Source organism: Mytilus californianus, unplaced genomic scaffold (assembly GCF_021869535.1).
Source record: "Mytilus californianus isolate M0D057914Y unplaced genomic scaffold, xbMytCali1.0.p SCAF_2, whole genome shotgun sequence".
Taxonomy (NCBI): domain Eukaryota; kingdom Metazoa; phylum Mollusca; class Bivalvia; order Mytilida; family Mytilidae; genus Mytilus; species Mytilus californianus.
In genome coordinates this window covers 105486238-105505531 of record NW_026262668.1, presented here as the reverse complement: position 1 = coordinate 105505531, position 19294 = coordinate 105486238, and the positions used below count along the sequence as shown (strand labels likewise).

Here is a 19294-nt window from a genome sequence, read left to right as displayed (position 1 = left end):
ATGGAGGGATACCCAACCATGTAAAACTTCTCTACTGCGTGTAGTGGAGTATAATAAAGTAGACAAAAGTGTGACAGATGGCCGGAAAAACAGTATGGCTGACCATGGTTGGTGGGACCAACAGTCAGCAGTTTATGTTTAATAACAGTCATGTGATTTGGGCATTTTATTTTATCAGATCTACCGTCCTAATCGGTCATGACGCCAGCCAATTGTTCTTCCCGATCTAGTTCCACTGGTGGAAAAAACGTAGTTCTCCGACACAATTCTCTGAGGAACAACTCGATCAAAATGGCAAGGTCGTTTTTTTCCAAATTTTACAGGTCGCAGGTCGCTCTTAAAAGCCCGGGGGTCACAGGTCGTTTTTGACCCTGCGGGAGCCTCATTGTTAGTTGCTTAACATCCAGTGACAAATATTTCATGCAAGTTCAGGACGAGGTAATAATTGAAGTGAACTGTATTGATTGACATTGACAATAGAGGGACAATAGATATCTGACAACAATAGGTGATTTGAATTGTGTCACTGAGTGAAGCAAGTGAAACTCGAGTGTTTGTTAATTCTATCATCTTCTACGTGGATGAAAAAGGTGCACAGCAAAATCCAGGAAAGTTTTTACTTTCTAAAAACATAAAATGTATTTGAATTATATTTATCTAGTGTATGCTATGTCTTAAAACTATTACAGATGCACAGGTTTGTCTGAACTCACTCAGAGTACATTTTTAGATGTAAACACAGCCATTTAGGCCATACGGTCCAGATGGACCTACAAATGAACAATTGGATTCACAAACCGAACACGACGCAAGTATTCATTTCCTGTAGTGGGTGGGATATCCAAATCAAAATCATCCAATCCGCCATCGTCGACGATAAGTGCCGCTTCTTGTAACCTGTCCCTGTCAGATTCTTCACTTCCATTCATTATTGGTATTTCTCTTAATTTCGAACGTTTGGCAATTTTTTTCCCTCGGTGTTAAACAATTACTTAATCTCGTCCTCAAGAATTTCGTATTAAAATACGCATAAATGCTCCAGATCTAATTTATTTCTAATTTCAATAATATCGGTCAACACGTGTGTTTTTTTCCGGAAAATAAAATTATGAAGCTAGTGTCGGCATATACACTAGATAGTTGGGAAATATCCTGCAAATGCCAAATAAAGATATCTAATACGTCACTTTCAGGGAGCCAATCGGAGATGCAGATACTTATGCATTATGGTGAAGCTGTAATTAAGATGGCGACGGTCCTGCATCTCGAAACCCCTGTGTTTTTAAGCGGTGCCAAGTCAGAAGAAGGAGAACAATTAGGTATTTTAGTGGCAGAGGAAACTTACAGTGATGTTTTTTTTTAATTGGATTTCTCTAAAAAGCCCTTACAAAAGTTATTTGCATAGTTTTATACCGTCGCCTACTGAAGTTATCTACGGCTACAGATACCCCAAACAATGACATAAATGAATTGAAGAAATATAAGAAAAGACTAGGATAAGGCATAAAAAGATCGCGCGACAATAAATAGGATTTGCCTTTTAAAGAGGCTGTACCGCTCCCACAGCTGTACATGACTTTTAACTTAATATGATTAACTTCACTATGATTAATAGTAATAATACGTAACCCAGGGATCATTATTTGCTTTTCAAAATGAATTACTGAACCAATCGTGATTTGAACCTGTGACCCATTGCACAGAAGAAAGTCGCTGCTCTACCAACTCAGCTAAACGAGTAATCCACAAGCACATGGTTAAGTATTGACAAGGTGAGACTAAGGGGAAGGGGTAATGCCATGAAGTGGCGTGAGGGCTCCACTTTTGTGGTCTAAAATGAACACGTTGAGGGATCCTATGCAATCATTCTTTTATTCTTCCCATTGTGATTTCCTTGGTCGCCATGTTGGATGTACACACTATATTTATAATGATCTTTATGAACTTACCTGCTTTCTGTAAATCATTTTTAAGTTATAAAATACACTTATAATATAATATCATTTAATAATCAATGTTTAAAAGTCATCAATATGTGCTAATATTAAAATTTCAAGTGTTATTCGGATAATAACAGTGTTATTTGGTCATTCGAGGTACCGAAGGGGAAGCACGGCTACACTCCCCCGCGTCAACATACCTAATGACATACGGGCAATATCAACAACACTTACTCTGGCTGTAGGTTTTACTTTTAAACACCCTTGGTTTTTGTCGAGCCTTCGACTTTTGTCGAAAAAGCGAGACATAGCGATCCTACATTCCGTTGGCGGCGGCGGCGGCGTCCACAAATATTCACTCTGTGGTTAAAGTTTTTGAAATTTTAATAACTTTCTTAAACTATCCTGGATTTCTACCAAACTTGGACAGAAGCTTGTTTATGATCATAAGATAGTATCCAGAATTAAATTTTGTAAAAAAAAAAATCCTGTTTTTCCGTATTTTACTTATAAATGGACTTAGTTTTTCTGCCAGGAAACATTACATTCACTCTGTGGTTAAAGTTTTTAAAATTTTAATAACTTTCTTAAACTATCCTGGATTTCTACCAAACTTGGACAGAAGCTTGTTTATGATCATATGATAGTATCCAGAAGTAAATTTGTAAAAAACAAAATTCCATTTTTTCCGTATTTAACTTATAAATGGACTTAGTTTTTCTGCCAGTTAACATTACATTCACTCTGTGGTTAAAGTTTTTAAAATTTTAATAACTTTCTTAAACTATCCTGGATTTGTACCAAACTTGGTTAGAAGCTTGTTTATGATCAAAAGCTAGTATCTTGAAGGAAATTTTAAAAAATTTTGTACCTGTTTATCAGTATTTTATTTATAAATGGACTTAGTTTTTCTTCCAGTTAACATTACATACAGTCTGCAGTTAAAGATTTAAAACATTTATTAGATTCATAAACTATCCTGGATTTTTACCAAATTGGGACAGAAGCTTCTTACAATCAAAAGATTGTATCGAAAGTAATATTGTTATTATTTTTTTTTCTCATTTTTGTTGAGCCTGCGATTAACAGCAAAAGTAGGCGAGACACTGGGTTCCGCGGAACCCTTACGAATTTTTTAGTTAGACACCGATTGTAACCGGAAAGCATGATTTGTCTGATAAAGTAAATTACTGATTCAGCCTTGATTTGAACCTAAAACCCCTGGCATAGTAAGCCACTGCTATACAAACTGAGTTAAGTAAGCATAACTAATGGAGGGCAGTTATATATATCTTCTATGTAACTTGTAAGATGACAGTGTTCTCGAAAATCGTCGGTCCTGACTGCCAAAAATCAGCCAGGACCGAAAATTGCATGTGTAGTGGCAGTCCTGATGACCGACAATATTTTGGTGGTTGTTCACTTTTGTTTTCACATCTTTTCGGTATTCAGATAGCTTTTGAACTGGTTGCTAATGTAAACAAACTTTTAACTGTATAGGTCAAAATTACGGTACTACTTTTGAAAAAGAACCAGTCGTCGGTTTCTTTGGTATCACAATGAACAAATGTACTTTTATTTTTTTCAAAGGCAGAGCCTGCATTTAAAAACCTGAATTAAAATGCCAGGGAGACCATTTAAAAAATATCATAGAAAATCAAATGTTAATTTCTAACAAGTTATTTGTCAGACATGCAAGATAGTGATAGACAAATACAAATATGCTTTCATCTATTCTTATACACAATCTATTAAATACCGTGTCAAAAGGTCTCTTTCCTGTATCAGAAGAAGGTACTGGTAGTCTCACCACTTCTGCATAGGTCATCTTGGGTGACAAAGATTCTACATCAGGTACCTGTACGTGAGATAAGGTTGCAGTCACGGATGTAACACACTTTTGTCTCTCTGCTAAATAGTTCTCTATAGTCATCTTCAAAATAAAAGCTCCATTTCTATTTACATGAAGTCCGTCCCTTCCAAGATGAACAGCAGGTTTAAAGAGCTGTGCATAATCAATAAAAAAACATCTACTGTAACCACAAGTTAAAGACTGTATACCAGCATTCAACTTAAAGACATCTCTCTGCAGTCTTGGCAATGCTGACATGTTCCAATAACTACTCTCATAGTGGTTTACTGCACGGGGAAGTATGCCACAAATACCTATTTGCAACGATTTAAATTTCAGCAGCAAATTCTCTATCAGGAATCTATAAGATCTAAAGACAAAATAAGAAACTTGTACATGAGGCAAATAATATTCATCATATTCATTATAGTAAATAAGATTATTCAACCTATTGTTTATAATTAAAAGGAAAGCTATACCTGCCAAATTCATTACCATTAGAAACTAGGTAATTTTATATTATATATAACAAATGTTTCTTTGAAATCAATAATAATCAGCCAATCAAATTACATGATTTGTCAAAGATCTCAAATAATTATCGGTTACCGTTATTTTGGGCAAGAATTTAATGTGTTCGGCCAAATTCATTCATTTTTTTTTATCACAAAACATGTAAATTTTATCGTAATCATGGTAACGCACCAAAAACATCATTTGGCAAGAATTTTTAACATTGTTCATCATGAAGGTCCCCTATTACGAACCTCATGATTGCTTACATACACTACATTTGAACTTTGGTGGATAGTCATCTAATGGGAAATTATACCTCATCTCTTTTATTTTTATATAGTATCAGCAAACAGGTTTACAATACACCAATCTCGAGTTGTTTTTTAATGAATGAGCAACACTGGTTGACTCGGGGTCAATCGGCATAAATTATGTCATTGAACAATCCGTTTTTACTGTGACGTAATAACATAACCATACACCTTATCGATATTTGGAAATCTGCGCCAGTCGGCCTGAGAATCTGCGCCGCTTTAACTTTTGATGTCATACAACAATCACTTTTCCATTGTGGTGTCAAAATTTCACGGGAACCTTTGTGATGTCCAGTAATGGCGGACAAATAGCGATTAGATGTATTGTTACATACTAAAGGGGATTTTAAGGGAAGTGCACAAATCGAAAGTTGACTACCGGTATAAATTTTTGTATTTGTTTTTTTTAAACCTCCTTACCTCAAAGTTGATTCAACATCACCAAATACATCATTCGAACCTAGATGCAGAACAATCTGGTCCGGGTTTTCTGTCTTCATGGCACTCATCAGTTGGGAATAGAATACTTTCCGGTCATTCTGTACTTTGGCACCAGGTATGCACAGTGTTCTAACTGGGTATTCAAACATTGGTACAAGCTGCTTCAGGTTGGAATCCCCTGCAATTAAAACGCTTCTCAAAACTTTATTAAGGTTAGTGTTAAACATTTCTATAATATAAGTATGAAACAATATCGATCAAATATGTTAAAAAATTTAAATACTACAAAATTCCTTCAACTGCAGGCAAATACAAAACACTAAGACGTAACAGTCAAAAGGACTATATTCTGTGTCAATAAAAAACTTAGCTGGCTACTTTATGTCTCGTTTTATGTACAACAATTATTTACAAATATATACAAATCTATTTTCAGAAATAATTTTGGTTTTGGTACCAAAAGATTTAGACAGAAAAATACGCTATCGTCGTAGTTTTCTTGCTAGTTTGTCTCAAAAATACGATGCCGTATAAAAGAGGAAATATATATATACACAGACTCTCAATATCTATTCAGATATATTATCAAAATGTCGACAAAATATAGCTTTTTCTTTATCGCAGTGGTAAGAAATGTGGAAGATGGACGCTATAGGATGCAGCATTGGATGATGGGAGTTTGAGAGCACCATGTATCCTTTTAGCAGCCAATGAAAACCGCCGTCGCAACTTAACCTAATTTAAATATTAATTTGGGCATATGCAGAATATTTCCCATCCGACCTCTGATATGAACACACTAACAGAGAAAACTTTACATGTGCTCTGATGAGCTCTTTACCTACTGTCATAAAAAAAAATCATACAGCTTCATGCAAATACTAATTAATAAAAATAATAAAAGACATGCGAATAAGAATAAGAATAAGAATATTTTATTTCCAATTAAAGGGCCCTATCATGAAAGAGCTTTCATCACATTACATACAAATATAATGAAAGCAGAATTATTTTTGATTTCTCGGAACCTCCAGGGCCAATGCCCATGCGACAAACACCTCTATGTGCATTGAATGGGGGAACCACCGATCACTGGAATATCATAAAATACGAACAAACTAAAAAACATACCGTGATACATTTGTTAATCAAGCAATGGCATTTAATAGCAGCTTTATGTAATGAATGCATAAACTGAAACTCAGAGCAAAAGGCCAGAAATAAAAAGGAAGAAATTTCAGCTATGAGGTAGCACTAGATAGAAACGACATGAACTACAATTAAATTTTGATCCCCACACCAGGAATTTATATAAATCCTAAATAAGTCAAAACCTGGTCTCAATAGGAAGGGAATTCAATACTTCAAGTCTTCTGCGTCAAATATAAAAGATCTTTTACCATAATTTGAGGTTCTTGTTCTAGGTACCTCAGCAGTGTTCACATGCCTAAAATAAGGAGTTTGGTGGGTCGTGTTTAACTAACTCCTCACTGCACTCAACATCTAGCAGCTTCTCTGGTAGTTATTTTTCTATTCCGCGGTCGTCCGCCCCAATGAAACTTAATTATGACAAAATTAGAATGTTTGAAATCTAGATGAGTTTCTGATATCAAGAAATCGAATTCTTTATATATTAAAAAGGGAATTTTTGTTTTATATCAAAAAATCTTTTGTAGTACTATAAACAAAATTCGAATTTTTTATATCAGGAATCCTTTTTTTTATATCAAATAATTCTCGATAACAAGAAGAACAAAAATGATACAAAAATATCAGGGAATAAAGTGGAACGGCGCCCCATACAAATTCGATAAGAAAAGAGCCACACATTTGATAATTGTAGGGGGGAAATCAGTCTGATTAAAATCAGCCCCGGATATTTTAATGAGTAGGAAATTGAAGACAATAAAGTAAGCACAATAAATTGAGTTGATTTACGATCCCAGGTGCGGGAATTTCTCTCTGCCTGCTTGAAGACCCGTTGGTGGCCTTATGCTGTTTTCTGCTCTTTGGTCGGATTATGGTCTCTTTGACACATTCCCCGTTTCCATTCTCTATTCTGCATTGCAAATCATACCACTTTTTTTAGTTTGGTATTAATCTGTTGGTCGAAGAATCATATGTGTTGTATCAGAGACATATAATACAATATATGTCTTTGGTTGTATATACAATTTGTAATTGAAACCATTCATCTTTATAAAGTTAGAATAAAGCGATGCGGTATTTTAATACTTGTGTATATTGCAATTGAATCGACTTTCCAAGATTATAAACAAAATGTTGTCCATGTAAATGTCAAGTTTTAAAAACAATTCAACAGACATTTATCAAACTAGTTAAACCGGCTTCAACTTATTTTTTACATTTCCTGTCAAACGTCAACTAGCTGCCTGGATAGAATAGCGGTTTATTCTCGATTGTCCCACTTTTTTCAATTTTAGATTGTCCCACAACAAATATAAAGTTCTGACTGCCCCATGTTATTTTTTATTATGTTAAATGTTCTTAAATAAACAATGTAATTGTTATTTGTTTCGCAATGTCAAATTAAAATTGATTTTTGCATGTACATATTAGTAGTTGATATCAATTTTATAAAATTATAAATGTAAATATGAATTGTTGAATAAATCATCAGTTATAATGCACTTTTAAAAAATATAAAAAAACTTAAAAAATATAATAAATATATATATATAGACAACTAAACTTTTAGTTTACTTTTTAGACCTTAAGATTTTGTTTTATATTGTGTTGTCTTTATTCTATTACATTTATTAGTCTACTATTAACTAATTTCTATAGTTAAAATGTCATTGATAATTTCACTTTTCGGTAAACGTGGTTAAAGATCTGGCGCTCAAAAGGACTATACTTTGGCGCTACAACGTCCGATTTTTTTTCCGTCGCTTAAATGTCCTGTTAATGCGCTAGAATGCCCTCCACCGGTTTATTTAACATTTTATAAGTTACATTGATTTTAAATGACCTGTTATTATCTGATACACAACATGCACAAATAAGTTACCAATCTAATTAAAATATAGATCTCGGATTTCGTTAAACCACGTATGTAGTATAACGTAGTATAACGAAATCCGAGATCTATATTTTAATTAGATTGATAAGTTACTATCAAAACAATTCCCGATTGTCCAACATTTAAGGAAGTTCGCTACTCAGTTTCAAAATAACAAGATTTTCATAACACTAGTATATATTGATATGGGATTAATAAAGGAACAAAAAGAGCAAAAATAAAATATAGGTCAATGTGCTTGTTTTCGAGATATTAGCCATTGAAATTTTGGCGGGAAAATATTCTCTCTTGATTTTTCATAGCTTTATCATTGACAAGTTAAAGTTCTCAAAAACTATTAAAAAGTAACAAAGATTTTATAAGACTTTTACAGATGGCTTATAATTATACATGTAAAAGATTTATAAAAAGAAAAATGGGGGTTAGTGGGCAAAATTTTTTAAGGCATTCAAATGGATAAAACCAGAGGATTCCGAAAATCTGACAAAAAATCCAAAACATGACAAGCGAACATCCTTAAACTTTCGAATTGTCCCAAAAAATCGGGAAGACGCCATTATAAAACCGTAAACACGTGAAGAAGCGGACTAACTGTGCACCACTTATTGCGGACCTGTTTCTGTATTGTTATGAGTTACAATTTATGACTAAAATCAGCAAAGACCCATAGAAACAACATCTGATACAAAAATTTAATAACACTTTTAGATATTTGGATGATATATTGGCTCTCAATAATGACGACTTCAGTATGTACACTAAAGAGATTTATCCTGCTGAACTGATAGTTAATTTGATATTGTTTTTTTTTCAATGATTTTCATTAAAATTTCACTGAAATGTTTATTGGAATTCCTTTTCTTTTCTCTTTTTTTAAAGTTGTATGGAACTTTTATTTGTAAATGAATGAAATAAAATTTAAAAACAACTATAAGTTTGTAAGATTAGCATAAAATTGAGAATGGAAATGGGGAAATGGTCAAAGAGACAACAGCCCGCCCAAAGAGCAGATACAGCCTAAGGCCACCAATGGGTCTTCAACACAGCGAGAAAATCCCGCACCCGGAGGCGGGCTACAGCTGGCCCCTAAACAAAAATGTGTACTAGTTCAGTGAAAATGGACGTCACAATAAACTCCGAAACATATAAATGAACTAAAATTTAAAAAAAACATACAAGACTAACAAAGGCCAGAGGCCTGACTTGGGACAGGCGCAAAAATGCGGCGGAGTTAAACATGCTTTGTGAGATCTCAACCCTCCCCTATACCTCTAGCCAATGTAGAATAAACAAACAAACAGCAATACGCACAGTAAAACTCAGTTTAAAAGAAGTCCGAGTCCGATGCCAGAATAGATAACAGAAGAAACTAAGCAAAATGACAATGATACATAAATTAATAAAGGACTACTAGCAGTTACTGACATGCCAGCTCCAGACCTCAATTAAACCGATTGAAAGATATGTCTTCATCATATGAAAATCAAGCACAATCCCTCCCGTTAGGGGTTTAGTATCATACCATCATGAAATATATGAGAAGAACATAACCCGTATCATGCCAACAGCTGGTTTTAGAATAAATGTGTTTATTTCCGATGCAAAGACCCTATGAGTGAATCAATATGAATTCCAAAATATGCCATCTTTAATGACCTGACAATAGTATAGTAATTATATCCCTTCTGAATAAGTCTGTTTAATTAAATGTTTGGTTTACTTTGAGGTGAATGACGACATGTTTGTGCTTTTTATAGAATATTACCATAAAAGATTGGATGTGAAATACCTGAACGTATAAGATGTCTGCATAATGATTTATATTTTTACGAATGATGTCCTTGTACCGGCGCGGATGATAAAATTTAGTAAATGTTTTGACTAGTTTGTGATATCAAATATTAAAGTCAAATACGTTGTTACATACACGAGCGAATCGAACAAGTTATATATATAAACACCATTAGATGGTGACAAGGAAACGTCACCATCTAAAAATGGATAATTAACAACAGGAAAAGAATAAAATGCTCCGCAGGGCGCAGCTTGATACGACCGCAGAGGTCGAACCCTGAACAGTTAGGGCAAGTATGGACACAACATTCAAGCTTGATACAGCTTTGCATTTGGATTGTGATTAAATATTTGACACAGCATAGGCTTCTGACACAGAATGAATGTGGTCTAAGAACTTAAAAATTTTAAATTGGACATTCAACTATTATGGTCCAATATCCAAAATCTAAATACATGGTTAGATTCAGCATATCAAAGAACCCCAAGAATTCAATTTTTGATGAAATCAAACAAAGTTTAATTTTGGACCCTTTTGACCTCAATGTGGACAAAGTTGATAACGCGGCCCAAAAATCAAAAATCTAAATACATGGTTAGATTCGGCATATCAAAGAACCCCCTATATTCAATTTTTGTTGAAATCAAACAAAGTTTAATTTTGGACCCCGATTTGGACCAACTTGAAAACTGGGCCCATAATCAAAAATCTAAATACATGTTTAGATTCAGCATATCAAAGAACCCTAAGAATTCAATTTTTGTTAAAATCAAACTAAGTTTAATTTTGGACCCTTTGGACCTTAATGTAGACCAATTTGAAAACGGAACCAAAAATTAAGAATCTAAATACATGGTTAGATTCGGCATATCAATTCAATTTTTGATGAAATCAAACACAGTTTAATTTTGGACCCTTTGGACCTCAATGTGGACCAATTTAAAAACGGGGCCCAAAATCCAAAAACTAAATACACGGTTAGATTCAGCATATTAAAGAAACCCAAGAATTCAAGAATAAAACCCCATTGAAATTGGTCAAGAAATAAGCAATTTATACGAAGTATCTTCTTTTGCACAATACTGTGCAATTAAATATTTCTTGCTATTGCGCAATACTGTACAATTGACAATTTCTTGCTATTGTGCAATATTGTGCTATTGGATATTTCTTGCTATTGCGCAATACTGTGCAATTGAAGATTTCTTGTTATTGCGCAATACTGTGCAATTGAAGATTTCTTGCTATTGTGCAATACTGCGCAATTGAAAATTTCTTGCTATTGCACAATACTTATTATATAATAATTTACACATCCTGTTTGGTGTGCATCTCCTACCATATCATTATTATTTGCTTTTAAATATAAATCAGAAATAACCAACTTAAAATGGAAAATTTTAAAAGGAAAAAAAAGGAAAAAAAAAAAAATCCCCCCCCCCCCCAAATTTTTTGAACCCCCTTATGATTCATCACCCCCAAACTCAATCCCAGCCTTCCCTTTGTGGAATGGTACCTTGCAGTACAATTTCAGAGAGATCCATACACTTGAACACAAGTTATTGTCTGGAAACTAGAAAAATGTGTTTTTAAGACCCCTTTTTGGCCCCAAATTCCTAAACGTTTAGGGCAATTACCCCCAAACTCAAACGCAGCTTTCCCTTTGTGATATGGAACCTTGTAGTACAATTTCAGAAAGATCCATACACTTACACACAAGTTATTGTCCTGAAACTAGAAAAATGCTTGTTTTTTGCCCCTTTTTGGCCCCTAATTCCTAAAATATTGAGGCAATTACCCCCATCATCAATCCCAGCCTTCCCTTTGTGGTATGGTACCTTGCAGTACAATTTCAGAGAGATCCATACACTTGAACACAAGTTATTGTCTGGAAACTAGAAAAATGCTTATTTTTGGCCCCTTTTTTGCCCCCAATTCCTAAATGTTTCGGCAATTACCCCCAAACTCAATTCCAGCTTTCCCTTTGTGATATGGAACCTTGTAGAACAATTTCAGAAAGATCCATACACTTACACACAAGTTATTGTCCTGAAACTAGAAAAATGCTTGTTTTTTGCCCCTCTTTTGGCCCCTAATTCCTAAAATTTTGAGGCAATTACCCCCAAAATCAATCCCAGCATTCCTTTTGTGATATGGAACCTTGTGGTACAATGTCAGAGAGATCCATACACTAACACACAAGTTATGTCTGGAAGTTACAAAAATGCTTATTTTTTGGCCCCTTTTTGGCCCCTAATTCCTTTACTGTTGGTACCATAACCCCCAAAATCAATCTCAACCTTCCTTTTGTGGTATTGAACCTTGTGGTAAAATTTCATAGAGATCCATTCACTTAAACTAAAGTTAGAGTGCGAAAACCAATGTGTCTTCGGACGACGCCAGACGACGACGACGACGACGACGACGCCAACGTCATACCAATATACGACCACACAAATTTTATTGCGGTCGTATAAAAATCATCTCTTTTAGCGTAAATTTTGGTATCAAGCTTCCCGTTAAAGATATAGATATCAAGATCCAGGAAAGGGCAGTGTTCATTGTTAGTATTAGCTTTATTTAAAGTCCTATTGTTGTCAGTACCGTGACTTTATTTCCTGACGTTTTCCTGTGATTTTATTCCTACATCCCATACAATATAGACTAGAGTAAATTAGATATCTCATTAACTTTATAAGATTAAACTCTTAAACTTTAAATGATACCAGAGGCGGATTAAGCAATGTATACGATATCTCATATAGTCCAGCAGAGTGAGATAGCTCAAGGAATTGAATATCTAAGATTTACAATTTTGGGTAAATAATAAAGAAAAAATATAAGATATCTTAATGACCCCCCTTAATTAGCACAGCTCCTTGAATGCATTACCGAAATCACAAAAAAAACAAACTTGAAACGAAAAACAAACAGATCTACTTATTCTAAATTTTTCCAAAACATTTGACACGGTTTCCTACAGTCTACTTCATTAACTACACCATAATGGGATCAGAAGTAACTCAAACAGGTTGATAAATGAATTTCTCACAAACAGACTACTTGGTCGAGGGCGAAACATCTAACAGAAAGAAAGTAAAATCTAGTGTATTTTGCCTCAATGGTCAGTTTTAGGACTTTATCTATTTCTTTATTACATCAACGACCTACTACAAGGTCTTCAGTCAACTGCAAGACTTTTTGCGGACGATTCTTATTGCTCATTTGATCATTTCCTCAGATAACTGCCATAAAATCCAAGAAGGCCAACTTGGCAAAATGGAAAAAAAATGTTGGAAAATGGAGTTCCATAATGGCAATGCACACGTCCTCACAGTCACAAAAACGAAAATCACAATTAAGTAGAATAAAAGTCTGAAGCAGAAAACTTCAACTAAATACCTGGACTGTACCATCGCAAATGGTATAGATTGGAGAGAACACATAAGCAACATCACAGGTAGAACCAGCAGAAGTCTTGGTTTCCTACATCCAAACCTCCACACCAGCCACGAACCAACCAAAGTGCTTAATTGCTTATCAAACATAATTATTCCCACAAATGAATATGCCACGACACTATTGATTGAAGACAATGGTCCTTCTTCGTAAACACAGTCAAAGACGGGAACAAAATACCCTGAAATGGAATTATAGATGTCCTGGATTTTTTCAAGAAGTCCCTAGTTATTTATAGATATTCTGATATCGAATTATGGAAGTCCTGGAATATTTCAGGATGTCCATAATTGTTTATGGATGTCTTGAAATCGATTTATGGAGCTCCTTAAATACAACAATTTTTAACAAAATCCACACCTCATATATGTCTATCATTCTGTAACATTCGCAAACAAGAAAAAAAGCTTTCATGTCGATCCGTCCCAAGTCAATTCAGCCCAAGTCGATCCGGCCCCATATTTAAAGTCAATCTGTCCCCAATATAATAATACTTATAAGGAATAAAAATAAAAGGTCGACGGTAAAAAAGTGGGCCTTTGACGAATATTTAATATTAAATTTTCATAAGATGAGACATTTATTTGAATATTTTTTTTGAATTTATATTACGATTTCATATAGAAAAAAATTATTTTTTTATAAAATATTTGAATTCAAATCTATTTATCACCTTAATTGAATACGGATGATTATGCAGTATAAAACAATTATGTTGATTATGTTTTCATTACAAGTTTTCAAGACTATTGAGTATGCATAATTATAATAAAACATATATAACAGAATTTAGTACCATCAACATTAATCAGCAGTAATTCGCATTTTTTCAATTGACTGCGATTTTAACAAGTCTTTCAACTGATCAAGGATTTGTATAGTGAGACCTCACTATACAAATCCTTGAACTGATGTAATAAAATAACAAATCGTTACATACAAAACTGTACAAGCCGATCCCCAAGCTGATGTATACAAACGTTTTTTTTTTGTTTAAAGTTATTAAAACTTCTCAAATTGAGAAATGTTGTTTGATTTGCCGAATCCTTCCTATAAAAAAGGAGACAGGATGGGTTGTTCTTTTAATTTTTTATTCATATCAGTGTGAGCTGTATTTTGAACTGTCAATCTCGTGAACACTCATTATGGAATTACCAAATGATTTGAAAGTGCTTTTAGCCACCATGAAGATAGAAGGAAAAGAACCATTTATCCTGATTCAAATATGTCACATAATCCTCCAAAGTTAATATATATTATTCATTATTTTAATATGGGGCCGGATCAACATGGGCCGGATCGACTTGGGGCCAGATCGGTTTGGGGTCGCAACGACCTGATACCGAAAAAAAACCTGTCCCCTTTTAGGAACATTGTCCATGATTGTCTTTGGTTAACTTATACATGTATCATGTTTGTTTTTTTTTTGTCATTTGGAGACTTGTGCTAATGGCAGATCTTTGAGAGTCTCAATTTATTCATATCTATAGACTTAGGCCATTTTGATCTTTACAGATTGTGTCAACACCTATGTATTGCTGAAGACTATATTTTGTCATGTAGATGTCTTGTTTTATTTATGTCATTGTGTTACCAACTCATATACATTTTTGTACTACACATTTAGTTATAATAAATGCACAAGTCAAATGTTAGAGGTATATGGATATAATTTCAAAGTTAATGCAATGAAATTATATGAACAACTACCTTACCTACTCCTGGAGAACAAATGTATTAAGTTTGATACACTAAATATAGGATACATGGTGCCTATAAGAGCATGAGGAATGGAGGATTGAAAGATTATAATATCACTGTCAACAACTTTGCTGCAAGGGATATTAAATTTTCAGTTTTAATAACAATATAGACCATCTATAATTCTAAAATAACGAGTTCCAATTTGTTAGCTGGCATGACGTAAAGACAACAATTCAAAAAATTCAACTGTATATATAACTAATATAGGACAATGATGTTGATTAAAAATTACACCATTCCAGCTCTTTTGTTTTCCACATAATATTTCTTTCCTACAAGATGGGTAAGCCAGAAAATTAAATTTTGAATTGATAGTATGATGATTAAAGGAAAGAAAAATGAAACAATATTTTGTACCACTAATTAAAAATTGTTAAATCTGCATCATGTTGGTCAAGTTTAGACTCAGAACCTAGACCTTAGCTTGACCTTTATAGTTTTTTAAAAACAATATATGTCATTCTCTCCTGACAATGATTACTCAAATCTAGCTTTTAAAAATTTATGTAAAGTATTTTATATAGTTCTTCAATTAGTCTCTTAAAATTTCAAATAGAATGGCACTTGTATGAGCAAATACCGTTTTACTGTTAGACTATGTTTTACATAAGTATGTGAATGCTTATGTTATACAAGTGGTGAGACTTTAATAAAATATTGAATCCTTCAATCTTATTTAGTTTCATGAAGATTGGTGAAGGAACTGATTAATGTATATGATAATGAGAAAGTTAGTGGTTACCCAGGGATTGACATACAGGAACATTGCATGACAGAAGTTTTTACTTTGTCCCCAGCTGTAACTATGATGTGAGGGGTTTTAAAATCAACACCAAGGCTACAAGAGTTTCAATTTATTAAATAAAGATGCAATTAAATACATAACATAAGTATTAAAGAGAAAGACAGAAGCAGAATTCATCAGACAATATAAATATCAGAAGAATGCCAATCATCAACTATATTTTGTTAACATTTAGCAGTAATCATAAGGGACACTGTATTCATGTCATTCATCCTTTTTCTGCTAATTTGAAACTTACTTCTCATTTACAGATCATATGTATACAGATCAAGATTTGATTACATTCAATAACTATACTGCATTTCAAATATATCTTATTACAAATTCAATTAATAACTATTGCACAAATACATGGGTTTGATTTTTTAGGGTTTATTTTCATGGTATCCATTCCTTCTTTTTGTATAAATATAACATGAGCACACATTCTTTGAATATCTTTGTTTACTTAGTTTTTGTTGAAATAAGTACTTCTGAAAATGTTAAGATGCACAAAATCATTTTTGTCATGAAAATCTTGAATCAATTACCAGTAATGAATTGTATAATTAACACAAAGCAATAGTGATTACCTACTGTTTTAAGCACTGACATTAAGTCATGCAAGAGTATTTTATATACATTACAATAAGGAACTTCTATAAGTATAAATTTACTATGTTATAGAAGCTGTATTTACAACTGTGTAACCTAACTAGGTACATATTTACTCTATCTAGAATAATAATTACTAGTTATGTACACATATAATGATTTGTACAAGGAACATTACATATATCAAATGGAGAAATTGCATAATGGATCTTTCATCTAAATCCTCTCTCATGTTTATAAAGTCTCTAATTAAAAGAAGAAAAGATTTTGTGAAAAATTAATTCCCATAACAAAACAAAGTACAAAGTACTATTCATACATACTGTGAATTCATATATTTTCATGGGTACCAGGTTTGAAGAAAATTGTATTTTCATGGATATTTGATTTTGTGGATTTGCTTACATCTGTGTACAAGCCTATAAAAAAATGTGTACTTCATTGTTCACCTATACTCACCAAATGTAAGGAAATTGATATCCCACGAATAATAATACATCCACAGTACATAGGTTTATATATCATTTGGTTTTCTTTTATTTTTGAAAATGGTTTAGCTTCATTAGAATTACCATTTTTACTTCACATATACATATATAATTAGTACAGAGAGTTATGTGCTTCCTCCTGATCAAACTTCAGTGATACACCTACTCAAAAATTACACTCTTATCCTGATAGTGTAGAAAATAATATTAAAAATATTTTGTTTGATTAATGTTTCAATGACTGAAATGTGAGTCTTTCAGGGAAAACCGAGAATTTTCCCTTTTCAATTGTTGACTTAAAAAATATATTTTCCATATAATTGTATTGTTGGATTGCAGTTATGTTACAATTAAACCCATATCATTTATCAAAATCACAATAATATATTAAAAGATGGTGAAAAATATTATTGCAATTTTTGAAAGATAAAATTCATGTTGTTCATGAAGAAAAATTCTTTCTTTTCATATGATCATTAATTACTTGTGTAATGTACAGATCATCTCAACTTACAATGTCTTATAACACAAAGATGTGCCACAGGTACTGTCTACGGTCTATTATGGAATTACTTGTTTTGTGTTCCCTTTTTCCAAATAATATACATCAGAATCTGTATTCAAATTTATAAGAATATTAATATAATAAATACAAGACAAGCACTTTAAGTTACATTGCGCAGGATTAAGTTTCAAACTTTTGTTCCACCTATTCACATACAATTACTAGATAACATAAAGACAAATGGAGAAATATGTTTCTAACATTATATAAAATATCATTACATTGAAAACAAGACAATACATTACACAGACTAGTATAACAAATTGCATGAAGCAATATTTAAAAAATGTTTAAAACTTTTATTTAAATAAATAACATTTCCTGAAAATTGCAGTTTGTTCAATTTCAGTTATACTGTTTTAAATTATGAATTCATAATCTAATAATATATATAATCAGAAAAAGGTAAAATGTTGGTTTGGCATACAGAAATGAAAGATTAAAATCACCAAAATGGTCCTACATAAAATGTCTTGATTGTTCCCATAAACAATTTGGTGGGAATAAAAACTTGACATACAATGATAACATATTTATGATATTAAAAAGTAATGATAACATTGTAATATAATATATTTTTCTGATTAAAAATTACTGAAATTTATAAATAAACAAAATTATTAGTACAAATATTTATATTACTAAATATTAGTTTACCCCAAAACAATTGCTCAATACAGACTAAATGTAGAATATTCCAGATAAACTGAGTGAGTAATACTTTTCAAGGCATGGATTCCTTTATACAATTCTTATCATCATTAAAGGGATAGTAGCTACGATTTTGACAAAATTATGACCAAGTTTTAAAGCTGCTAAAATCAAAGATATGTACTTTAAATTAACAATAAGATCGGTGGAATGTTTATATAAAGTACAGAAGTGTTAATAATTGATAATTAATATCGTGTAGCGTGCATTTTCATCTCATTAATTATGCATCGGGTTTACTTCCCGAACTTTGCCGACACAGCGAGTGCGATGACCAAGATATAAATAAATATGAACATGTGCTTTTGTTTTCTTACGTATTTGACAATTTCTTTAGATTAAACGTACATATTTGAAACCATTTATCAAATTATGTAAACAACAAAATATACCAAATGCCTGCATATTATTCGAACCCAAGGTTCTCCAACAATGGCGATATTATACACTTGTTTTATATTTGTATGACAAAACAATGCCGATAACGTATACACGTGTTTGTGAATTGAATTGGGGCCTTCATGCAAGGTACACCGAAAGAATAATATTAAATTGTAAGAAGTTGATTTTTAATGTCTTCTAAGTTGTGAGATCACTGCTCTTAAATTTATAAAAATATTTTGGACAATAATGATTTGAATACGTCGCGATTTATTTTCATGTGATCTGGATTCGAAAAGTTCAGAAATGTTTTTTACATTTCGCAAACCGTCGTAATGTCGACTGCTTATATAATGACTTTATCTGCGTGACGGATGTTGTAAATGATTTTAATGACCGATCTCATCGCCGTTATTTATTTTCAATTTACAATAACTTGTCTGCACCTCTTTACTGTTTCTTTTTCTCGCAGAAACTGTAAACACACGTTCCATTTCCGCGATAACATTCCTCTGTTCGACATTTTCCCTTCGAGGGACAACTTGCGATTGCGCATTGGGAACTGCGGAGTTAAGGTCAACACAGGTCATATGAATAAGGGTTGGCTTAACTTCGAATTTTTGTCT

General features: G+C 32.7%; 1 protein-coding gene and 1 long non-coding RNA gene across 2 annotated transcripts in view; one reads left to right on the top strand and one right to left on the bottom strand.

Moving 5' to 3' along the window:
- LOC127728540 (gem-associated protein 2-like) overlaps positions 1 to 1023 on the bottom strand; it is a 33187-nt gene extending 32164 nt beyond the window's left edge. Inside the window, exon 1 of the mRNA XM_052235988.1 lies at positions 799 to 1023. Within this exon, the coding sequence (XP_052091948.1) occupies positions 799 to 929 (131 nt within the window). The 5' untranslated portion in view covers positions 930 to 1023. The remainder of the gene's footprint in view (positions 1 to 798) is intronic.
- Positions 1 to 19294, top strand: part of LOC127728560 (uncharacterized) — a 173566-nt gene that overhangs the window by 130965 nt on the left and 23307 nt on the right. The window lies entirely within an intron of this gene.